At 42.3% G+C, this 26,562-nt stretch overlaps 1 protein-coding gene across 3 annotated transcripts in view; it reads right to left on the reverse strand.

The window, feature by feature from the left end:
• The window catches only part of KIAA1549L (KIAA1549 like), a 208,576-nt gene that overhangs the window by 45,595 nt on the left and 136,419 nt on the right, over positions 1 to 26,562 (reverse strand). For all 3 annotated transcript variants that reach the window (XM_084631649.1, XM_084631648.1, XM_084631650.1), the window contains 3 exons: positions 26,331 to 26,494; positions 20,058 to 20,248; positions 10,435 to 10,562 (listed from right to left, as the gene is read on the reverse strand). In XM_084631649.1, the coding sequence (XP_084487775.1) occupies positions 10,435 to 10,562; positions 20,058 to 20,248; positions 26,331 to 26,494 (483 nt within the window). The remainder of the gene's footprint in view (positions 1 to 10,434; positions 10,563 to 20,057; positions 20,249 to 26,330; positions 26,495 to 26,562) is intronic.

Here is a 26,562-nt window from a genome sequence, read left to right on the forward strand (position 1 = left end):
AGCGCGCAGTTCCCCTTATACCCCCCCAGGCAGGCACCACTCCAGGGATCATGGGAGGCGCTCCCCCATGGGTACTGCTAGGGGAAAAACTTCCGGCACCGGTGCACATGGGGAGCATGCACACCCATTGTGGAATACACATGAGCAATCACTCAAAGAAGAACAGGTGTTCTTATGGCACTGTTGTAACAAGTGTCGTGAGATATTTACGTGCCAGATGCGCTAAAGACTAATGCTTCAACCACCATTCCAGAAGACATGCGTCCATGCTGATGACAGGTTCTGCTCAATAACAATCCAAAGAAGTGCAGTCCGACGCATGTTCATTTTCATCATCTGAGTCCAATGCCACCAGCAGAAGGTTAATTTTCTTTTTTGGTGGTTCAGGTTCTGCATCGGTTTCCACATCGGAGTGTTGCTCTTTTAAGACTTCTGAAAGCATGCTCCAGACCTCATCCCTCTCAAATTTTGGAAGGCGCTTCAGATTCTTAAACCTTGGGTCGAGTGCTATAGCTTCCTTTAGAAATCTCACATTGGTGCCTTCTTTATGTTTTGTCAAATCTGCAGTGAAAATGTTCTTAAAATGAACAACATGTTCTGGGTCATCATCCGAGAGTATTATAACATGAAATACATGGCAGAATGTGGGTAGAACAGAGCAGGGGACATACAATTCTCCTCCAAGGAGTTCAGTCACAAATTTAATTAACGCATTGTTTTTTTTATGAGCGTCATCAGCATGGAAGCATGTCGTCTGGAATAGTGGCAGAAGCATGAAGGGGCATATGAATATTTAGCGTGTCTGGCATGTAAATACGTTGCAATGCCAGCTACAAAAGTGCTATGCAAATGCCTGTTCTTACTTTCTGGTGACATTGTAAATAAGTGGGCAGCATTATCTCCCGTAAATGTAAACAAACTTGTTTGTCTTAGCAGTTAGCTGAACGAGAAGTAGGACTAAGTGGATTGTAGGCTCTAAAGTTTTGCATTGTTTTGTTTTTGAGTGCAGTTATATAACCAAAAAAAAATCTATATTTGTAAGTTGCACTTTCACAATAAAGAGATTGCACTACAGTACTTGTATGGGGTGAACTGAAAAATACTGTTTCTTTTATAATTTTTACAGTGCAAATATTTGTAATAAAAAATAATACACAGTGAGCAGTGTTATAATTGAAATCAATATATTTGAAAACATAGATAAACATCCAAAAATATTTAATAAATTTCCATTGGTATTCTATTGTTTAACAATGTGATTAAAACTGCGATTAATCATGATTATTTTTGTTATCGCGATTAATTTTTTTGAGTTAATCACGTGAGTTAAATGCAATAAATTGACAGCCCTAATTAACTCTAATCAAATGGGACCAGAAACTGAATGTTTATTCCGCACTAACTTAACATTTGTCTATTAAGTGTCATTTGAATCATGAATGTGGCTTTTTCTATTGTACTTCTTTTCATTGCCGGGTGAGTGATAAAATGGGGATGAGATCTATAGATTTGAGCAAGCTGGTGTAATTTAGATAGGCAGTGAACTGCCAGCAAGCACTTTCACATTTGCTCTCTTTTGTCTTTCCCTGTGAATTCAAGAAGAGTGCTCAGAATCTGATTAACCACAACTCACCAAGTCACTATCAGTAAACCAACCAATGGAAGATCATATGGAAAACCACAAGTCCTTGAGGGCTACTTCATCTGCATCTATACAACATGGTTCAGCACATTCATTGTCTCTGAACATGTGGTTGAGGGGAGAGGATGTGAGATTACAGAACACTTAAAGAACATTTGGATTATATTTTAATCTTAATAGTCACTCAAAAGGGGGACTTTAATTATAATTAGTGCCTGAAAGGGAGGAAACCTGCAACAACCCACACCTAAAACAATACTTTTAGTTTGTTGTTTTTAACCAGTTGAACATGAATAAAAGAAAGTTATGGATAATTCCATCCCTCTTTCTGGATTAAAACAAATACTGACCAGTGCAAGTTTGTGGGGGCAGAAAGAAAGGTTACATATACTTACCTATCTGTAATTTTTCCTTCTCAGAAGTAGGAACCTGGTGCTTCATGACCCATTACAACTGGGTTCTTCCTTCTCATCTTCCAAGCACGGAAGCTCTCTTTTTTAAAAAACCCTTTCACTCTAGTTTCAAAGTGCAGCACCAGCAGATGGAGCTAACCCATCATCTCTGTACAAGAACTGTGAGAGTCTGGCCCCACCCCATGAACAGCTGATTCCTCCTGCATTTTTGGTCAAACTGAACTGTTCGCAAATCTTGGTCAAATCTGGTGTAACCCTTCTGCCCGTCAGAGTTGGCAGTAACAAGGGCCGGGTTCAATATCTAGGGGATCCATTCCAATAACACAACGCAAACCGGCTCGAGCCCCCACCCAGTGACCTGGGACAAATATATACCACCCCCGCTGGGCGCCTCCAAGAGGCAATACTTCCCCTCTCGCAAGCACATAGTCTGAGTGTAGCAAAAAGCCTTTTAATAACAGAGAGAAACAATGTGGCATTATGTTGGGGAAACACCACCAACAGGATTCATAACACACCCCATGAGCAAAAAAACCCACCCCAAGCAAATTGGGGCATGCCCCTTTCCCTTTGGTTCTTGAGTCCAGCAATCCCAAATCACCCGAAGTCCCAAAAGTCCAGTAACCCAAAAGTCTCTGTCCCTGGTCAGGGCAGCCCCAGAGTTCGAAAGTTTATCTGCGGAGCTTTACCTCCCAACCTGGGTGGAGATGGGACGGGGGTAAGAGGCACCTTACATGATCTGAAGCTGACCGCCCCACAGCTCCATAGGCCTTCACTTCGCTCTGCTCCGCTCTGCCAGCCACCCCACGAACTCCTTCGCTCAGCTCCGCTCCGCGGCCCACAAGCAGCTCCCACCGTCCCACGAACTGCTCCACCAGCCGGTCCACAAACTGCTCCACGTCCCACAAGCAGCTCCCACCGTCCTACGAACTGCTCCACCGGCCTGTCCACAAGGCACTCCAGCCGTCCCGCAAACTGCTCCACAATATATCTTCAGGCTCCACCACTACTTAACACAACTCTCAGTGATTTCAGCTCTCAGTTCAGCTCTTTGGTGAATTCAGCTTGCAGTAGGGGAGCCTCAGGCTGGTGCACCATTAGCCCAAAGTGAGCTCAGCAGCCTGTAACTAGACTCCTAATGGAATCAAAATTAGCTCTGATATTCCACAGTGGAGAGAGGAGGAAGTGCAATTAGCATGTAAGGCCCTCACCAAGGGGCCCATGCCACCAAGTATTAATACTTGTCCCCAGCCTCTCTCCAGTCACAGAGTTTTAAAACCCATGTCCCTTGCCTAGCGAGTGCTACTTAGTTGAGGGTGAGTCCCTCCATCATAACAAAAGGCCAAGTACAGTTCCAAGCACAGTTCCCATAATCAGGGTAATAACAATTTATTCTTCCTGCCCCAATAACAGAGACACTGGGGATCCCACAGCAGCCAAAGTGACCATTTGGGCAGCTATGGCCTCATTCTAGGCGGGGTGGGTGTGCCTATGCAAATGAGATCGGCCCCTGTAGTTCTTTTCCACAACTTGCCACACCTTACCACCAGATGTCAGGGTGGAGCTCATCCTGACACTGCTTATACTGGCAAATAGTTTCAGCTGAATAAAAATGAAGGAAGACAAATTCCAAAGAGTCAAAACACTTGATTTTGATATTTTCAAAATGAAACATTTTGACTTTTCATTTCAAAATGAAATTGTTATATTTTTAAAAACCCAACATGAATAAAAGGGTAAAAGCCACCACAAAATGAAAAAACATGAGATTTTCATTTCACCAAGAAAAATAAAATCATTGTTGTCTTCAGGTCAACTCAAAGCTATAGGTTTTTCTTAGCATTTTTTTTAGCTAGTTCAAGATGGCCTCTGCATATTGCCACTTGTGGACTTTCACTAGCAATACAACACTCAGGAAAGTGGGCGAAGTTCTACGAAGGATGTCCCCACTTAGGCATTGGTCAGAGAGCAGACAGGCTGTGTCCAGAGCTCTCAATGCTCCCCTTGCTCAAACCCAGGCAGTATAACTCAAACACAGAGGTAACCAGAGCTGAAATGGATGGGGGAGATAGCAGAGGGAGTCGGTTGGGGTCAGAAGCCTGGAGGCGTGCAGCAGGAGACTAACTGGGAGTCACGGAGACAGACTGGATGAGGAATTTGCGGGGAGGGAGTAAAAAACTGAATTGGCAGAACATGGAGTTTGGGGACAAGGAGCCACTGGGAAAAGGGGGAAACGGACAAGGGACACAGATCAGATGAGAAGCCTGGGGATGGGGCACAGTCGTGGCTGGGCAAATAGCCTGTGCGGGGGAAGAATGAAGACTGGCATGAGAGGAAGAGAAGGAAGGCTGGTAAACAGCAGAGGAAAACTGGGACTGGCTAGGGAAGGAGACTGTAACTGGGATGAAAAGTTGGGAGGAGGAGAAGAGAGGACTGGGACAAGGCACAAAGGATCAGTTTTGAAGGATGAGGGGGTGGAAACAGGGGCAGAAGGGTCTGTGCCTAGTGTCTCATTTTGCTCTAATGCTGGTCCACATGATTAGCACTGATAGAATGATAACCTACTACTTCTATTTTTCTCCATTAGCTCAAGTGGCAGGTGATCTAAAGGTTCCAACCCTGTTGTGTTCTATGTTGGTGTAAATATTATTCCACATGATGGAATTTATATTTTTTCAATTTGCTTTTCTAAAAAACTAGGAAGGAAACACACAAGGAAACCTATATTATATGAGCACTACGACTGCAAAAATCAAGCACTCATATGTTAGGAAAATGCCAGAATTAAGGTTCTCCATGTCACCTTAATTGGCTGGTGTATGATGAGCCAGCAAACAGCTCAGCTGATCTGGATGTGAGTGTAGGGATTTGCTCCCCACCATCCCAAGCTCTAGCCGGTCTCTCTGGTAGAGAAGACAGGGGAGTACTACCATTCCCATGTCTTCTCCTGCACTCCCGCCCCTCCCAACCTTGCTTGCTCACCTATGTGGATTCTCTTCTCAATTCTTATTCCTCCTATGAAAATATGTAGGCACTTTTTCTTAAGTCTCCTGATCTGTATGGAGTGTCATATTTACTAATTCAGCTGTGACAAATTAGAGCAAAGGCTATTAAACGTTATTTCCAGTCCCAATAGCTAGACTACGTCCAAGAGATTGTAAAGATGATTTGCTGGGTGAAGTCTGAAGCCTGTGCAACTTTTTTTTAAGTGAGAAGAACTCAAATAAATAGAATAAAGTTCAAAATTTCAAAAAGGGTCATTTTAAAAATAATTCTTCAGCAAAGAGTGACTGAAAAAATTCAGTTTTCCTACAAACAGTTGAGTTTGATCATTAAAGTCCAACATAGAGGGATTTTAGCCCAGTTTTCTATAGAAACTGCAACACAACCTCAGCTATAGAGTCCTTGCTGAAGCCTCCGTAATATCAGTTCCTTCAATCAAGACTTTTTACATATCCTGATTTCGTATTTGCTGTTTATTCACTTGGAGTGCTGAAATACTGTAGGCATGAATTACGAGTAGGTTTTGAAAGAAGACAAATAGAGTTTATCTATTAAATAAACAACCAGTGCTGTCATTTTCCTGTACAACTGAGTTTCAGTGAGGAACAGAATCTAAAATTGGTTTGTTACTATGGCAACTAATGAGCCAATCAAACTTGGAGTCCCCAAATCAACCATGTGACTAGCAAGGGATTCATTCCAATTTTAAGATGCTGATTTTCAGGGGAGAAAATATGCTGCTCCTTTTCCTAACATGGACATTTGGGATGTCAGGCTACAATTGTGCTGAATAGCTTGAGCAGTCGAAGGCAAACATCTAAAAGAAAAACAGGCTCTTTGTTAATCTGGAAGGACAAATAGCTGACACATTATCCCTATGCTAATTACCTTGGATAAAGATAAAGTCCTGCAATAAAAACACCACTACAGATGACAGCAATGTCTGAAATCATAGCAAAGGGAAATACGACAAACATTACATGAAGAATATGATGGCTTATTGCTTTGCGTTTTTTAATTGAAAAAATAATATGCCTGTAATATCAATAACCCAAACCTGGCATTTTAAAGCATGATCTTCCCCTCCTGAGGGGCTAAGTAGGAAGGAATCTTAGATATCCATGAAGAAAATCTTTCTGTCTTCAACTGTTCTATCAGAAGGGGAAGATTTCCCCCCTAAAAAAAGAAAGCACTGTAGGGCAGGCCCACAAACTCTTCAGGATTGCAAGTGATGAGTGGGAGGCCCTGTTATCTCCCATGCCTGACCTATGACCCCCAACATCTTTCCTCTTTGGAACTGTGCTGTTGGGGTGGCATCAGGGAGCCCTATTAAAAGGGTATGTCCCCTACAGAGCTGGTGGGAGAATGATGTGTGTACCTCTGTCTGCCCACTCCCCACCGCCTCCTCCTGCAATGTGTGCATCCTGGAGACCCCTGGAGTACTCTCTGCAATGTCCAGGGAAGTAGGGGAGATCATCCTCTGAAGATTGCTGAAGCCCTCTTCCATTCCGGAAGGGTGTGATGTGAGCACTGGCAGAGTGGGGGATACGATCTGGCTCTTCATTAATAATTTATAATTTCTGATCAACAGAATTATTTTACATAGGGAGAAATCATGCCCCTGCTCCCCAAATACAGACTGCCGAAGACACAGTGGAAGTAGTTCAATACCAGCATGCAAGGGCCTGCATGCAATGTGGTTTCCCTGTGCCAAGAAAGTTGTTAGGGCAGTTACAGGCAGTAGATCCTCTGCTACATAGATCCACTAGCCAATGCCTCTCAGTGGAGGGGGCAGGGGCATACAAGCAGCAATGGCTATTGCAACTTTAGCATGGCAGTAATAGTGGCTATAAATTAGTATATACTAGTTTATACTATAATTTTCACTAGTATAAATAGTATATATTAGTATAATATATACTAATATAAATAGTGGCTATAAATCCATTGCTACTCTGCACCCTAATGGAAAAAGATTCAGCCCTAGACAGTTCCCTTGCATCAACTTAGCTAGCTGAGCTTGGTGTTGGAAGGACGGGAGAAAGGAGTGTCAAATACACAAGAGAATACAGCAGCTATTAGTTTTCCAGTACAGTTTGAAAAGCACAAAGTCATTGTTTGCTAATAATGGTTAAACTAAAATTCACCTAAATGGAGATTTTAAATAAAAGGCATGTATTGTCTTATACAGTATCGTAGGTTTCTTTTAGACAGCTATTATGCCTATTCTGCAGATGCACTAGAATTCTGATCAGTAGAGATTATGTTAAGTATTAGTCAAATGTTTAAGAAAGAACTTACCAATTTTCTTTGATGATTTAAAACCTAACATTCTAAAGAACACCAAAATATAATACCCCCACCACAATATTTTTGACCAGATAAATGAACAATAAATGAAGTTGTGTTTGACTGAATGGTCTCTCATGTAGAAAAAAATCATAGCCTGGAAATACAATATTTACCTCTGGAAACCACTAACATTTTTGTACTATAAAACAAGCAATATTTGAAACATTAGGAAAATGATTAGGACATTAAGAAAAATTGATTGATTGTTGTCTAACACAGCTTGTTTTATATGGGCTGTAAAAGATTTTGGTTCTGCTCCTGCACATTACTCCTGGGGGAAATCCGTGCAACACTGCACATGCAGAATTCATGTCCCCTGTAGATTTTTTTTATTTCTCCTCAGAATATAGATTCTGCTGGAGAGGTTCTGCAATTACACCATTTGCCCACCAGAGGCTGCCTTGGCACCAGAAGAGAGGGAAGCCAGCCGGCAGAGAGAGAGGGGGAAGAGACTGCGTTCCTCACAGCGGGGGAAGATGAGGATCCATGGCACAGACAGAGTGGAGCACACGGGGCTGTTGGGGGGGGGAGGGTGTCACAGACTGGAGTTCAGAAAGACTCGTGGGGGTACAGACTGTGGCACGGGCACAGGAGATAATGAGGTAACAGCATTGAGCCAGGGTCTCAATGGGAGTGGGGCTGCAGGGCCACAAGGGAACAGAGGAAGGAGAGTGCAGAGATACATGGGGACAAGGGGTAGGGGTCTGCAGGGACACATGGGGACAAGGGCAGATGTGCCTCACTGAATGGGAGAGGCTAGGGGTCAGCCAGGGTCTGCATGGGAGAGGCTCCCCAACTCTCAAACAATCTTTCACCTGCCACCAAAAAAACCTGTTCCACACTTCTCCCACCCAACAACTATCCAGGTTCACTTCCAGGTTCCTTCCCTCTACCTCAGGCTCCTCCATTATCCCTGACTCCCCCAAACCTTTTAACTGCTTCTGAGGTGTGCAGGAAATACATTTCTGTATTGTAGTTTAAATGAATTACTCAATGTTCTGTATTAATACACCCAGAAGGGAATCTATTTGTCAAAAAAAGTCATTTCCTGAAACTTTTTGTTTTGTCTGTATTGTTACAGACATACTTGTTGACAGGTATTTTGAAATAAATTACCCAAATTACTGAAACTGGCATGATTATATTGTGTTCTTTTGACAAATAAAATATGCAGAATTTTAAAATATTGTGCACAGAATTTTTAATTTTTTGGCTCAGAATTTCCCCAGGAGTATGCAAGTAGAGGACCTCATTGCCTTTAATGGAGCAACATACAGGTGCAGCAGTCCACCAGAATGGGTGTGTAACTGGGTTTACAAATCCCAGACTGAGCATGGGCAGAAGGGAGAGGAGAGTCTTCTCTGCTTGCAGGCTGACCACACCCCCACGCACCTGCCAGAACTGCCAATCATGAAGACACGCACCCACAGCTGTGACCAATAAAGAAAACAAGTCCAGCTATAAAAGAGGGATAACAGAGAGGGAAGGGGAGGCAGAAAGGCCTTGGATAGCAGTGGGGCAACAGACCCATTCCAGGCTGTCTCTGAGAAACTAACAGAGAGACAAAAGGAGACTGCAAGCCATGGAGTTTAAGGGCTGATAGACTCAGTTTAAGTTAAGAGGTTATAGCATGGTCTCATCTTGATGAACTGAAGGGGGACCAGTTAGGAGAAAGCTAGGACCCCTAGAGAGACTTCCCCAAGAGCAGTTGACAAGGTGTCATTGCTGGATTGGGGATCTTATTAGTAAAATCACAGCTTTGTCAGCAGAAAATAATACAAACAGTATGAGCATGCAACACAAAGAAAAGGAATGTGTTCTATACATTAATTTCTAACATGCATAATAAAGTCATTTTAAAAGAGAACATTTCAATTGTATCAATACTATATTCCCTGTAGAATGCACTGCTACTAAATATACAGAAACTGCAGAAGGAATAAGAAAATGTAGTGCAGTTTTGCCAAACAGACCATCGAGTTTGTCTGTTATTTTATGTATCTGTGTATATGGTATTATGTTTTTGTTAAACAGGCGGTATTTAAGCCACACCGCATTTTGTATCACATATAAGGATCACCACAGGGAGATGTTATGATTTTATGCCATTTGTATCATAAGCACCAAAGAGATTATACTACTGATGTACTGAAGTAGGAAGGGGTTAAAGATTTGTATTAAGATTTTCTGTTTGCTTCAGCTTCCCATTCCCTCCCTCAAATATCTTGAACAAAGCAGGAATTATCCTCTTGTGCCTGTGACAGAACCTTAGCAGGTCACGTGTATTTTAATTCTCCCCCTCTAGAAGCAATCGTTATGTCTCACTCAGAGTCTGGCCTCACAAGGCTGTGAACACAGGGCTAAAACTGAAGAGGAAGAAGGAAACAAGCAAAAACAAAAGCAAAAAGAGAAGGAAATTAAAATCCAACACTTATTAGATACACCTTATACACTTTAAATCACAAGATTGGCATCATCACAAAGGACTGGTAAACAAAGTCTAGTGCTGTATCAGACTCTTAGTACCAGGAAGAGCTGTCACTGAGGCCATTAGCAAAGAGATGGCAAAAAGGAGGAGGGTAATAGAGAGCATCGAACCCTCATACCTTTTCACAAAAAACTGTTACCTGATGAATGTACTTTATCAGATCTGGGCCAGCTGAGAGGTAGCAGCAATTGAAATGAGTGTCCTAGGGCATACACAGAGACACACCAAACCCAGTCTATCCCACCAAAAAGCACTACATTTCATTTCACTGGTTTGCTGCTAAAATCAGTAAAGGCTTAAGAAGGCCCAGAAAACTGTGCAAACATCAACCAGTTCCATGTCAGATTTAGGGAAGGCACAGCATATTATGGCTCAGAAGAAAAAGAGAAGATATAAACAAGAATAGATGCATGAAGGACTAGTAAGTGTAGGACAAAAGTGGAGGAGAATTTCAACATGGCATATCTCTGTGTTGGTATCTCTATGGAAGTAACTGCAGGCATACAGTAGGTCTTTCATCAGGAAATACTTCTCACCATTTCTCTTTCTTCCTTCATCTTTTGTCATTTTCTGCTGGACCACTACTTTCTGTGAAGAGCTTCTGCCTGAACTGGGCTTTCCTGATTCGTTGCTGATGACAGAACCATTCTGACTAGACGACCTGCTGTAAGTAACCATAGCAACAAGGAAGACTGTAAGTTTCATCTGTATAAACCTAATTTCAAGGTTATTTCATTTGCACAGTTTGCATCATTGGCTTTTCAAGTCTTTGATTTTGTACACAAAAGAGATAGGAAATAAGCCACACAACAGAAACACAATGAAAGCAGAAATGCACTTACAATATTAAAAAATTACTTTTATGTAGGCTCAGTCCTGAGGAGGATTTTAGTGAAATCAGAACTGATTATTTCTCCTGCACGAACCCAAAAAGACACGGGAAAATAATGCAAAAGGTAAAAGAAGACATCATTTGTTTGGTATCCATTAAGCAGTTCAAATAAAGCAGATGGTTTTTAATGCCAATTATTTCATGAACATGGCTAAACAGATTCATTGCAAGCACTTTCCCACGATTTAGTCTGCATCTGGGTTCACAGGTTTTGTCAGATGAGGCTGAAATTGGTTCCTTATTCCCAGTTCCTTAATCCTGGTACTAGCACTTTAATCGTGGCTCTCCGTTCCTTATTCAAAGGGCAAAATTATTTAAAAATAAATCAGTGTAAGATTATATGTTTAGAAAATTCATCGTATTAATTTTTTTATAATATTCAATATTATTAATTATTTAATTCTTTATTAAAGAAATTATCAGATAAGGAGCCGGGGTTGGACTGGTTGCTGTCACATCTCCACTTCCATATAGTATACAGGGCTTGACTAAGAAGTTGGGTTTTGATTGGCTGTTTGTACCAAAGTGCACCTTGGGTCACCCGAAGTGATACAGCCCTGTGACTGTCAGCTTGTTCTAAATGATGTGAAATAAGTCTCTCCTCTAATGAAAGCTTTTGTTCCTGCATGTTGTGCTGCCAAATGCCACCCCTCTCTCCCATCTTCCATTTTGAATACAGAGTTTGAATAAGGAGCTGGGGTTTGGCAAGCTACATGTGATAAAGTAAGTCTCAGATCACCGCAAGTGACCTGTCCCAACAACCATGAAGCTGTGATGTACCGGAGGCGTGGAACTTCCTGACTTGAAACTTATTCTTTGAGAAAAATTGTGGCCCATGTCACCAGCCCTTCTCCTCTCCCCTCCCCATAGACCCCATCCCTGCCCCCGACACCCTTTAGCAGAGCAACAGGAGTGGTAAATGGGTGTTTTGGAGAGTGAAGGTATGAGTCTATGCTTGCAGATAGAAGGACTTGGCGGCAGGTGTTGTATTTGTACCATCTGTTGGTTGGTTGTTCTGCGTGAGTGTTGTGTGGCTGAGCTTTGGACTCCTGAACTGGCCAGCTGAGAAAGGTCTGTTTGTCTCTCAGTGAGGGCCTTGTCAGTTGGACCCGTGCGGCTTTGAATCAAACCAGTGTTTGAAGTCTGAGTGGTAATTCCCTCCCTGTGTGCTAGGGAAGAGGCTGAGCAGTGATATTAGTCAATTGCCAGGTGAACAAGAACAGCAGCAAACTGGATCAGTTTCAGTGAGACTTTGGAGAGGTAGTGAGATTCCTGTTTTAGGTACGGCTCAACACTACACCAGGTAGCAGATATGGATGGTGAAAGAACAATTGCTGTGACCTGCCTTGGATGTACCATGTTTTCCTTTCTGCAGGAAGACCAAATAGATTTCTAGAGTATGAAATGCAAGCTGGTGGAGGAGAAGATACATGGACTGGAAGCACAGGTTGTAACATTGTGCAGCATCTGAGAACCGAGAGACTTCTTGGACTACCAGATTTGGAAATCATTCTCACAGATGCCACAAGGGGACAGATCATCAATAAGGAAACTGGAGAGAGTAGAAACCAAAAAAAGTGGACAGGCAATTTGTAACCAAGAGGGGAAAGAGAGGCAAGATGCATTCAACTCAACTTCAAGTATCAAAACATTTTCAGATACTGAGTAAGTCAACTCCAGAACAGCTTGTCTCTATAGGAATGAAACAGAAAGCTATATAGGACATACCTGAGGGGGATCCTTGCAGTATGAAATAAGCAGCAACCAGGAGAGGTTTTTCAAACGTTCTAAGAATGCAAACAATCAGCACTGGTGGCTCCATATTAAGAAGAGCCAACAGAGTTCAGCAAGGGACACAAAGACAATAGGATGATGTGCTGTCTCCCTGGAATGAGGATATGATTTTTCACTGTGGTATTAGACAGAATTATGAAGTTGTTTGGCAAGTCTCCACCGATGATGATGATGATGATATGGCATCACATGGAACTATGCAGATTATAGAAGATTAAAGCATCTTGGATGGGAAAGGAAGAAAAGGGAAGTGCAATCTTCTCAGAGACCCTACTGCTCCAGTGAGCAGGCAAGAGAGAAGATACTGTTGGCTGCATGACGTGTGTGAGGTGGAAGGTTTTGCTTTGTTGAACATTGGGCCACATTTCAATGGACGAAGAAGCTGTACAAATGGGATGGCCTACATCTCATAGTAGGGGCTAACCTTTTTGGCTGGAGACCAGCTGAAGCAGCTACGAGGACATTAAACTACCAACTCAAGAGGAGCGTGATAAGGAGGCAAGTGTGGCATAAATCTCAAATTCAAGATGCCATCAACAAATTGAACTGATGTGGCAAAGAATGAGCAAAGAATAAATTTTTCAGCTGCTTATATACCAATGCGAGAAGTCTGGATAGCAAGTAAGAAGAATTAGAAATTTTCATCGATGAAGAAAAAATACTTATATGACTGACCTACTGAAACCTGGTGGCACAAATCACATAAGTTATGAAGTGTAGGAAATCGCTATGGGTAGCTAAAGACAAAGCATGGCTGGCAGGGCTAAGGACAATAACAAATTTTTAAAGAAAGAAATCCTAGCAATGGCACAAAGCTATAGGCATTTTACTAGATGGAGATGGTAAATTTGTTAATGATGATGCAGAAATTGTTCAATAAATATTTCTGTTCTCTATTTGTATCACATGAAGCTGCCAAACTACTTTCGAGCCCATCAGCTAGCCCTAATAACATGCTCCCACGTGTACTCAGAGTTGGCTAAGGATGTCAGGCATCAGGGCCTGCAGCAGAGGTAGTCTCCAGGCAACCTAACGAGCACAGCTGACCTGTAGTAGTCAACCTAATTGACTGTACCACCTTTTTGGTTGGCATAGTCAGCAATGGGCAAATGTTTTAAGCAGCAGTTCAGCGGCTGCTTAAAGCATTTGACCATGGCTGCAATAGCTTCTGTACCTGCTTGATCCCAGCCTTGCACCTGCATTGGACCCAGCCTTGCCTCACTCCCCTGGAAACCTGGTTTTGACCCTCAGCTCCAATTCCTGACTTCTCCTCTGACTCTTGGCTCTGGCATCTGGCCTCTGACTCCGTTTCTGATCCTGGACTCTGACTCTGGCCGATTGATGCCTACCCCAACCACTAGGCACAACTGCCCACACACCAGTCACTGACAAAGGAGAGCTGTGGCCCACCACTGTTAATTTTTAATAAATTTTTGAAACTCAGGAAATTCCAGAAGATTGGAAGAGTACTGATCTTGTGCCAATATTCAAAATGTGGAAGTGGTATGACCTAGCTATCCAAAGTCCGGTTAGCCTGACATCAATCCCAGGCAAAATAATAGAAGAGCTGATATGGGATTCAGTTACTAATGAGTTAAAGACAGGAATATAATGAATTCCTGTCAAAATGGTTTTATGGAAAACAGGTCTTATCAAGCAAACTTGATTTCTTTCTTTGACACTGCAAGTTTGGCTGATAAAGATAAAGCATTCGCATCCACCGTGCAGTCTCCTGTGTTGATGGTACATATCTGCAATTGGCCAATTAGAGTCATAGCCTAGGAGTGCTCTACAGAGTCCTCACTGGCACTAAGCTCTCATATAGCAGCAGGTGCAAATAATGCTTTCTGTCATCTTTGGTTGGCTAGAAGACTCCATCCCATCCTAGTGGAAAATGACATGGTCTTATTTATACGTGCTTCGTCACCTCTTGTTTGGACCATAACAATGCGATATACCTAGGCATGAAGCCTTCAGCAATTAGGAAACTCCAACTAGTATAGAATACCGCAGGACATCTCTTCAGCCATGCAGGCTTCCACTGACACGTCGCTCCTGTCTTCCACTCCCTACCCTGTCTTCCCATAGAATTTTGAATTGAGTTCAAGGTTTCGGTCCCTACCTGGAAGGAGCTCAGTGGCCTGGGCCCAGGATAGCTAAAAGATTTTCTAAGCTCCAGAATGAAGACTGGATGTAGTTAACAACTCTGCTCCCCAGGCACAATGGTATTATCTACAATAAGGGTAAAGCTTGTCTGTGCAGCAGAAAGAACTTTCTTTGGGGCCAGTCCCTGGCCATAGAATGAATTCCTCCATCACAAACCTCACCACCTTGTGCTCCAAGGCTCTTTTCTTTCACCTTGCCTTCTAACACATAGCACAGGGCTGGGCAAACTTTTTGGCCCCGGGCCACATATAGGAATAGAAATTGTATGGTGGGCCATGAATGCTCACAAAATTGGGGTTGGGGTCCTGGAGGGGGTGAGGACTCTGGTTGGGGGTGCAGGCTCTGTGGTGGGGAATGAAATTAGGAATTCAGGGTGTGGGAATTTCAACATGGCATATCTCTGTGTTGGTAACTCTATGGAAGTAACTGCAGGCATACAGTAGGTCTTTCATCAGGAAATACCTCTCACCATTTCTCTTTCTGCTGGACCACTACTTTCTGTGAAGAGCTTCTGCCTGGACTGGGCTTTCCTGATTCGTTGCTGATGAATTCCAGGAATTCCAGGCTGGGGAGTGGGGTGTGGCTGGACTGAGGGCTCGGGCTGGGGGTGCAGACTTTGGGGTGGGGCTGGGGATGAGGAATTTGGGGTGTAGGATGGTGCTCTGGGCTGGGACCGAGGGGTTCAGAGGGCGGATCAAGGCTGGGATCAGGGGGAGGGGATTGGGGTGTGGGAAGGGGTGCAGGCTCCAGCTGGGGGTGCGGGCTTTGGGGTGGGGCTGGGGTACAGGAGGGTGCTCCGGGCTGGGATTGAGGGGTTCGGAGGGAGGGAGGGAGGGAGGAGGATGAGGGCTGGGGCAGGGGGTTGGCTCAGGGGTGCAGGCTCCGGGCGGCGCTTACCTCAAGCGGCTCGCGGAAGCAGTGGCATATCCCTTCTCCGGCTCCTACGTGGAGGTGCAGCCAAGCGGCTCTGCATGCTGCCCCATCCTCAGGCACCCCCCCCTGCAGCTCCCATTGGAGCGCTGGACGGGGCCATTGGAGCACCTAGGAGCCGGAGGAGGCCATGCTACTGCTTCCGGGAACTGTGTGGAGCGGCCCCCGACCCTGCTCCCTAGCTGGAGCACTGGAAGCCCCTGACCCCACTCCCCAGCGTGAGCTTGAGGGCCAGCTTAAAACAGCTGGCGGGCTGGATCCGGCCCACAGGCCATAGTTTGCCTACCCCTGACATAGCAACTTGTGGTTTTTATTATTTAAATATAAATGTTAAACCCTGCAAAAACAAGACACTCAACTGCATATGCTTCTATCCCTGGGGAGAGGATGAGAGAACAAACGACATATGACATGTATAGTCACGCTGTTTAATGCACTTCTGGAAAGCACTCAGATACTGTGGTGATGAGCATGATAAAAGAACCACTATAGAATAGATATAATATACTTAGACTGAGTACCACATGACATTTAAAAATACATCAATGCAAGGTTAGTTTTAGAAATGTCATCACATTAATGACTGAATATGATAAAAAATTAAATTACTAATTTATCTATTAAATAATCAAATGGGGATGAATACTGAATTTTGATGATTTTTACATGCATATTGTATGTTTACTTAAAAAACACAAAATAAGAGTTGGCTAATATATTTGTAAGACCAGAAATAAATGGCATATCCTCATCTCTTCATAAATTATCAGTCACAGGCATATGTCACTTGGGATGACCCAATATATATTTTGTCACAAACAGCCAATCACAGCCCAACTCTTCATTCAGCCTCCATGTACAACATGGAAGTGGGGTGGGGGCGAGATGTTGCAGCATATTGGGCAAGAACAAAGCTTTGGGCTATTTCAGCTCCTTCAGAACAGTAGGACAGTCACAGGTATGTGTCACTGGGGGTAACTTATTTTGTCATGTACAGCAGTCAAAACCCAGCTCCTTATTTGATTATTTAATTAAAGAACTAAGTAATTAGTAATTTGTTAACACATTCAATCACATTAATCTGATAAAGTTCAATCTTACATTAATGCATTTTTAAATAATTCTGGCCTTTGAATAAGGAACCGGGAATAAGGAACCCACTTCAGCCTTGCTTTTGACAGCCATAATTCACAAACACAAACAGACTCCTTTTCTCCCTCTGAACACCACCCTATCAAGCCAGTGCCACTTTTTCCTGACACTCCCAATGAAACATCATTTACATGACCATCTTCTTTGTCACTGTACGGATTGCTTAATGCCCTGAAGCTGCTACTGCAGCAACCATGGACATGGGTGCAAGGGTGCTGGAACAATTTGCACAGGGAGGTGCTGAGAGCCACTGAACCAAACTATAAACCCTGCATATGATGGAGACCACTTCAAGCCAGGGGGTGCTGCCGCACCCCCAGTACCCCTAATTTCAGCACCTATGCTGGGGTGGGGTCAGAAGTGTTGAGAAGGGGTATTCTCAGACAGCATTCTCCCTACAGAGGGCACAAGAATGCAGAATAAATCTGGGGCATTCTGACAATTTGGGTATCTGCCCTCACACACAATTCATAAATTGTGCAATTATGAACTCTCTGTATCTCTACGAAGCTGCAAACTTCATTTTGAAGGTGGGGGCTTGTTGCCTTCCCTATAGTCTCTGCCCCCAGGCTGGACCATGATTTCGAAGTGTAGTAATACAGCACTGACAACGGCTGATTGTTCAAGACCCACAGAGGCCTTACCTGTGGAGAACAAAAGTGTAACTGCATCCTAAGGAAAAACTGTTCTTTTCAGCTTCCCTCAACAGCGAGCTGGTGGATTTAGAGAGTGGAAATTCCCCAAGAAGCACATAGCATGTCTACACTACAGACCTCACTGCGACACAGCTGGGCTGCTGTAAGGTCTCCTGTGTAGCCGCAATATGCCAGCGGAAGAGAGCTCTCCTGCTGGCATAATTAAACCACCCCCCACGAGCGGCGCTAGGTATGTTGGCAGGAGAGTGTCTCCCACTGACATAGTGCTGTGCACACCGGCACTTCTGCCAGTGAAACTTTTGTCGGTCAGAGGGGTGTTTTTTTCACACCCCTGAACAACAAAAGTTTTACCGACAAAACTGCTAGTGTAGACATAGCCTAAGTAGGAGCTTTTAAAGAGGACTCATAGGGGGAAGACAGGAAGGAAACACATAGGAAGTTAGGACAGGAGAAGGTCTGAAGGAACCTTGCTGTCAGTGGGAAGGGGGTAGGATCCAGAGAAACAAATAAAGGGCAGCTGTCCTTGCAGGATCACTGCCACCACAGAGCTTCTAAGTGTTCCCCTTTTAAAAAAGAAACTCATGTTTATTAAGCTGAAATTTCAAAGTTTCTTTCAAAGTTCAATTATGACAAAAAAGTGTCTGCTCTGATCAGATAACAGCCACTTCATGAAAATCTGATACAAGATGACCTTTCCAGGTTGTGAATTGGCCTGGAATGAAATTGCAAGTATCTCAGATGGTCATGTAATATTTTTCATTTTCACAAGTCAATAGGCAAGGGACACCATCATAGGACCTAACCACATCAGCCACACCATCAGGGACTCATTCACCTGCACATCTACCAATGTGATACTTTCCATTTGCCCAGAAAGGCATCACAACAGTACTGTACTATATGTTCAACCCACCTGACAGTGGGAACCGTCTTCCAGTGAATTCCTGAATCAGTAAAAGCTTACTGATCAGAATTGGTTTAGGAACGCAGAGATTTATTACAAAAGGATTTTGGAGAGACAGGGTGGGTGAGTGAATACCTTCGATTGGACCAACATCTGTTGCTGATAGAGACAAGCTTTGAGCTTACACAGAGCTCTGCTTCAAGAGGATTTTGCATATACCCAAAGCAATTAATGGATTTTTTTTCTATTAATGGGGAGAGTTAAACTCTGTGTGTGTGTTTACACAAGGGTGAGAGTCAGGAATCAAAGAGGCTTGAAAAACATCTTTAAAGAACAGCCCCTGATGAGACTTATCTTTTAGGAGCATAGCACCAGCACCTAAAGCTGTTACAGTGATAATTTCCTGTGTGGCATTGTGTCAGAGAATTGGAGACTTTAAAAAGGACAAGTACCACTGAGTTCATCTGAACTGGATAACTTGACTCCTGTGCTCTTCAACAAACATAATGATCTGTACATAGCGTACCTAATACATCACTGACTTTAAAAGCCGGAAGGATTTTAGATGAGAAGAGCAAACTAATCCTAGGAACCAAGAAGGGCTTTTTAAACTAGTTTTTTCTGTTTCCTATGTATACTATCTCTGAGTAGCCTCCTCCTAGATAATCTATTATATAGGAGACAATTACCAAAGCGAACATGTTAACATACCTTTTTCTCTGTATGTAAAAGACAGAAACTTCTAAGTTTTCTAAGTCATGCTAAGTTTTCTAGGTGTTTCTGACAAAGCAAATCTGGTAGAGTGCATTGGCAAGTATAAAATAAGATGAATAAACTGAGATTTTCTTTCCTACAAAGCTTCTCTGCACAGACCAAATAACCTCCCTTTAAGCAAACAGTCTAAAAAGCAAGGATTTTATAACTCCAGTGAAACTGACATTAACTCTAGCCTTCATTCTCGCCGCTAAAATAACAGATCTATATTTACTCTATTCCCTTCAGTAGAAAATTTCAACATCAAAAATTCTCATGTTCTTCACTTGTAAAATGAATTTAAGTGACCCCACTCATTCACTGTGAAGGAATATGAGAAATATCTAATTTTACATAGTTTTTCAAGCACCCCAATCCATTGGATTGGAGCACTGGATACTCATTGTGTTGCTGTTGCATGTGCTCTGGACTCTGACATTTAATATTATTTAAGCGTTGTTTGGGGTTCTGTTCAGCCTTTAATAAAGGTATGGGAGCAGACCCTTAGGTGGTATAAATTGTCAGTGTAGCTATGCCAATTTACATGAACCGAGCATCTGTCCTATTGTCCATTTGCAAAATTCAGATCCAGGTTCAGATTGAGCCTTTCCAAACTTCAGATCCAGGGTTTTGGTTCTGACCCATCACTAGCTAATATGTTGTAACATTTTCCACTCATCTCTTTAACTAGTTACACATATGAAAATGTCTGCTAAAGCCTCACTTCATATTATCCTACTTTCTTTAGCAATCTCACACATATGGTGAAAAACATCATCATATGCCAGGCACTTTTCCTGAGGAACCAGATGCTGCGGGCACTGCATGGGTGCCAACCTCACTGTTGTTTCATTAACAGCCAGCAGCATCCAGCCCATTCCTGCCTTCAGCTGAAGTCTGTTCAGTGCATACCTTTTTCTTGTTTCATTGGACTTGGCAGTTTTAGTGGTGCTCCCATCCTGAGCAATTTCTCTCTCCTGGGAGGCAGGAGCATCTCTAGCTGGCAGTGGTAGTACTACAGTCTCCTGAGTCACGGGTAAAACCTCATCTTCAGCTCCCTGCTGACCTAAATGCTGTTTGGCATAGTCAAAACCTTGTACTGGCTGCAGAGAAGGAAAAAACAAAACTGTGGGATTCCAACATGCATTATATGTTCAGACAATATCTTTTGCTGTTACCTATTAGCATGCTGCATCACTGCCAATTATCTATATTATGGTTATGGTTGCAACTTTTAACTGTAGCACATACCCTTAATTATATGCGCTACAGTTAAAAGTTGCAACCATAACCGTAATTTAGATAATTGGCAGTGAAGCAGCATGCTAATCAGACTTTTATTCAATGTGTTTTAAACCATTAATGGATATTAAATTGTCCTTGTTTTGAGTAAGATAATGGAGAAGTCAGAACTGAATGTAAAAAAAGAAAGAGGAAAAGAGGGACAAAGATAACAGAGGTTTCATATCCATTATAGATTGAATTAAGTTACCAAAATAAAGATGTCATTTTTTCTTGGATACATGTGGTTGACACAATGCTATAAACATATATGAAAGCACATTGAATGAGGAGATGATGGTGGTGCTTTTTTTGTTCCCAGAGCAATTCAATTTTACCCTCACTGTACCCCTAAAACATGCCCAGTAACATTCCAGTAAATAACACGTCAAAATTATAAGCCTAGTGCTTGAAAAGGCTCCTTCAGGCTCTTCTGACATTACTGAACATTTGAGTTACTCTGGAAAAATAGCCATCCAGATTTGAACTTTACAGTTGGGCCAAAATAGTGAGTTATCCACAGTATCTTCTGCTTTGTATAAACATTTGTTCCACTTCTGTCCCTTCATGACAATAGTCAGAGACATATTTTGTGGGTATCTGAGTCTGAAAATTTTGCCATCTCTAAGAAAAGATCACTTTCATTCTGTTGAAAGTGGCTTGTCACATTTTCAGTCTCCTACTTAACACTAATGCTGATTTTTAAAGATGCATTGACAGTGATATTCATCTGATAAGCAGCTCCAGCAGACGTGCACTAAGCAGATACTAAATGGACTAGCATTGATTTGGACCAACAAAGCCTTAGCACATTATAGCAGTGAAGCTTACACCATATCAGAAATGCTGGCCCCATTAACAACCATTACTCGCAAAGGACAATGCTATCTGCCCCGTTGGGAGCTTTATATCTTCCCAATACTCTGAAGGGAAAGTACCAAAAAAGATGCCATTAGATCAACTTCAAGGGGAGAGGGAATAAAAAAAGGGCAAGAAAGTCATATGAAGGACAGCTAGGGAGAAATACCATAAGCCATCCTAGACGCTAATAAAATGAGTAAAATTAATGGTTTAAAGTATTCATTATATATGTTAATTGTGAGCAGAGAGCATCCTAGTTATTTCTGTAAAAGGGGTATTAAAACAGAAAACCTGTTACCAGACTGGTTAACAGACATTACCATCCCCCCTCTAAAAATGGATCAATATGTTACAAAGTATACTTCGGTCTTAAAAAAAAAAAAAAGGCAAGAATCAGCAAACAAATATTTTGACATAACTCAAGAGTGGTGTAACCATGATCTGATTCCAACAATGCTATATCTAATCATTTTCAGTTTTTACTTACCCCTCTCCCCCAATGACAAAACTTTGTTAAAGGAGGAGCTGGAGAAAACATTCTCATTAGCTGACCTACTGTACTAAACAACAACATTTGATCTTGGAACTCTGCTCTGTAAAAGCCCCCATGAGCAGGGGGCTTTAGCATCCCAAACTAAATTGGCAAGACTAAGATCTGTTATCATGATTTACTCTGCACTGCAAGGAAAAAGATATCATCTGGCAAGATTTCTGAGAAAGATTTAATGAGTGGGATTTGAGTAAGGCTGTTGAAATGATATTTGAACACAACTGCTCAAGTAATTTCTTACATTGGCTGGATGAGACTAGAACAGATGGTATGGGTTGCTGCTGACATTTGTTTCTTTGGAATTAGAGCTGTCTGGAAAATGGAAATCTCTTCCTGTGAAAAATTTTCACATTTTTGAATATTTTTATACTGAATCAGTACAAAAATAATTTAAAATTTGAAAATTTTTCCACAGGAAAGAATTTTCAGAAAGATTCCATTTGGGGAGAACTGAAACCAAATTTTTCAGCTTGCCCACTACCCACCTGAAGGCTCTTGTAAATTTCACTTTCTCCTGCTGGAGGCTGAGTGTCTAGACTCTATGCCTTCCCCCTAGCCCAGCTGCAGCTCCCCAGATGCATGTACATAAGTCATCATTTCAATTTTCCCAGTGAAAAAAAATCAGTGTTTATAGCACAACTGAAGTCTTCTCATAGAAAAATTTGATTTTGTAAAAAGGACACTTTTGGTCAGAAAATCATTGTTGGAAGATTCCTGGCCAGCTCTATTTGGAATGGTGATGTAAAAGCTGATAAATACCAGAATGACCATGTATACTCTGCGTCAGGCGATTTTTTTCCCCCTTGTATGCTCTCTACAAATGAACGGTGGCTCTCTCTCAGGGCCTGCAGTATTTATTTTTGCTTGAGGGACTTAGACTGTGGATGTTATCTATATTTATCTAAGAGCTTATTCATCCTTTAAAAAAATAAAGAGGGGGAAAAAAAGGTGACAGACTATACAATAAGATTATGGCTTTCAAAGGCATGCTATGAATTAGAACTGAAGAGACGCAGAAAAAGAAGTTAATATCTGCCCAAAAAATCCCCCATATACAAATGTAGCATTTAAAGACTATTAAAAAAATTCCCATCCATTCATTTACTCACTGCTCCAAAAGTTTCACATTCCTCAGTTTATACTCTTTATTTTGGAACTAATACTTTATCTGAAACAAATGGTAATGGTGCCTTTTCCCTGAAGCTCAGCACACACATTGCCAGCTATTAAATCAATCTAGACTGGCAACAGGATTTAACACAACTCCAAAGAAGGCTGCTATAAACTACACTGTTTATGAGCAGCTAATCTTTTCTAACTTCATTTATTTATTCATCCTTCAATAAGTTACAATAAGGGTGGTTCCTATATTACCATGCTGAAGCAGGAATCCTGCTTTTACAGCAAATACCGGTGTAACAGGCTGTCTGTCTGACAAATGTCTCCTCATGGCGGGGGGGTGGGGGAAGACAACACTCTGCAGGCAAACTGCCACACTTTCCCTCTCATTGGATTCCTCAATAGCTCACACAGTCATGTTATTTTAAAGCATTCCCCTTACAAAGGGGATCCAGTGTATTCAGTCCATACACACATGAATATTCCATGCCAGCTGGCCATTGGTTCCACAGTTCAAACAAACTGTTTTCTCCCCTTGCTTCCTGGAGCTCGGTTATAATCCCAATGGTCTTGCTCTCTGGGAACCAAGAGAACCAAGTCCTCAGGCCTCCTTCCCACAGCTGGGTTCAGTTCAGTCTCCCTCACTCCCTGCAAGAACCAGTCTTGCTTCCATCAGCTGCTTCCTCAAACCAGCTACAGCTTCCCAGACTTCTGTCCTACCAGGGCCTCTCAGCACCCTAACCTGAGCGTTACCAGCTCTCACTTGAGCTCCCTCAGCCCTCTCCTTTATATAAGGCCTGACTAAAGATCATGTGACCAGTGAGTCAGATGACTCATTCTTGCCTCCTGAAGAGGTGAATTTAGCTTGTCATAGGTGGACAGATTACTATCTCCCCTTAAAGTGCCAACCACCCAGTGACACCTAGCCTATAGAATGATATTTAAATGCTAAAGGTTTTATTACCCTTCCACCCTTTGTTCACTAATTTAATTCCATTCACACAGGAAGGATTCTGTGAAATGATGTAATAGGCAGCTCTATCTGAAGAACTGCAGTGCCCCCGTTAACAGTAGGAATAGGACTGCAGCAATGAATAGGCAGCTCCACTCTGCTAGTTTTCTTTGACATAAGGCTTCTGAAATCAGATCACATAAAACTGCACCACTAAAAAACAAAATAAGATGAATACGAAGGAGGGTTCTCCTCACAGAATTTTAATTTCTTTTATTTTAACGCAGAACAGCCAAAAAGTACCAGAAACCCTGACTCTGATAAACAGATTTCAAACACAAAATATACAGAAGTGAGTTTTCAAAACTGCTTCTTCAACTGGAAATATCTACTGCAACTCCATTTTTTTAACAGATTTTGGCCTGGAAGATTTGCAATAATCAAGTGGTTTCAAGCACTTTTGTAATGAAATTGTACATGTTTACTTTAAAATATTCTATACATGTTACATCAATCATTTATGATTCTGTAGTAATTATAGCACTGGTACTTATTGTTATGCCTAATAGACTCAAACTCTAAGTAGGTTAAGATGAAAATATATTGTTCTTCTTGAGATATTCTTATTTCATTATCTTCCAAAAAATATATTTCTCAGACCATTTTAAGCAGAAACATCAACATCAGAGATGGGAAAGACCTATTTAACCATCCAGTCCATCTCCCTGCCAGTGCAGAATTGTTACCTCTATCATCTGTTCAATCTACACCTTTCAACTGGAGCTGATGGAAATGTTTGTGACAAAAGAGTTTTCCATCAGAAAATTTTTTCAAGAACGTGTCATTTAGATAAAATATCCTTTGGAAAAAAATCAAAATGAAGCACTTTGATAAGGTTGAAACATTCTATTTTGACCTTATCAAAACGCTCAGAAAGCAAGCAGAGTTTTTATGATTTCAGTCCCCTACCTGCGAAAAGAGGGAAGCCAACAGGGAGAGTGAAGGGATAGTGATGTGCACACATGCTCATTAGCCTAAAAACACCTCACCCAGTCCTGGCTTTGGTGGGTTGCCTAGCCTAGAAGCTGAGATTTTAGTAATGTTGGGTAGGTTGGCAGCTTTTTTCACTATGGGGAGATATAGTGCTTTAAAACAGAATATGTGATTTTCTAGAGGGAGATTCAAATGGGGGACTTATCTGTCAGTGCCCCTATAATTTACATGGCTCATTAAGTAAAGGGGAAGTATAATTTCCTTAATTCACTGTAATCTATATTTGCAAGTAAAAGAAAAGAGTGGTGGTGAGGGAAATGGTTGGCATTTCTGCATTACTAATTGGCTGGAACAGTTCTAATTTAGTACTAGATTCTCAGCTTCTGTCAAAGCAAAGAACTTTAACTATTGAACTCTGATTAGTGCTAAAGGGAACTGCTTAGCAGAAATTCTGTGCATAGAATTGAGAACATCTCTGTCACAGGGCAGGGCTTCTCCCCAACTTCTAAACTCACTGCCAGGCCCAGTCTCTTTTAAGAAGGTTTATTCTCTTAACAGAGGCAGGTAAACAAAGTGAAAACACTTTATGTCACTCCTTTCTCTGCACAGGAAATAGACACCCATGTCTGGCCCATGCCAGCCAACCCGGGCTTGTGGGACTTGGTCTGTGTCATTGTTACACAGACTTCCCAGCTCAGGTTAGGGCCTGGGCTCTAGAACCCTACAACATGGGAGGGTTCCAGGGCTCTGCACAGGAGTTCACTCTGCTCCACTCCACTCCACCATGGCTTGGCTTGGCTTGGCTTCCCTAGGCATAGCCTCTCCCAATCACTCTATCTTCCATCTCCCATTTTCTGCCCTATGGCAGTCCAAGGGTAGCCCAGCCCCCTTTATTGGCTAGATTGGGCTCACCCCTTCTTCCACAGGTAGGTGGGCTCAGTTCTACTGGCAGGGACCAGCTACACTGTGACAACCTACCTTAGAAACAGATCAAGATTTGATTTTCCATTTTTATCTTTTGCTCCCCAATTGACAGAAGAGACAAATGCCATGGGTGAAGCATGCTTAGTCCTGTGGGAGGGAACAACCATCTTCTGTATGATTAGACAGAAGTCGTTATGGGGTCCAAGGAGAGTCCTATGGACTCCAGCCCTTCTAGGGTGGAAGGGTGATTGCTTTGGCAGAAGGTCTCAAGTGGGGGGCATAAGCACAAAGCCAGGAGAAACTGAGGCATAGATCTTTCATTTCACTCCAGGAAAAAGCAAACAGGTTCTGTAACAGCTGAGAAAGTCCTAGCCTGAGTGTACTGACCAGTTAAACTCTCAAATGTCCTTTAAATATGTTTAGGAAGGGATTTGAAGAATGAACACTCTGGAAAAATTAACGAATGTGCTGAGACTAGACATCTCCTGATTGAACAGACACTTACTTTAGCTCTCTGAGGCAGGTTCATCATGGGGTCTGGTTTGAAATCATTCTTGTTCTTCCTGCACAGAACTGCTGTGATGATGATGATGATAACCGTAACCACAGCAATGGGAGCCAGTACTGCTGCAATGATCCACAGGTTGTTTGGTGGGTTTTTCACCACAGCTGCAAAAAATCGCAAGCGAGAGAGAGTCAGTGCTCCACCATCAGTTGCTATGTAAAAGCAACAGAAG

This window comes from Lepidochelys olivacea (genome assembly GCF_965140295.1).
Source record: "Lepidochelys olivacea isolate rLepOli2 genome assembly, chromosome: 6".
In the NCBI taxonomy this organism is placed as follows: Eukaryota; Metazoa; Chordata; order Testudines; family Cheloniidae; genus Lepidochelys; species Lepidochelys olivacea.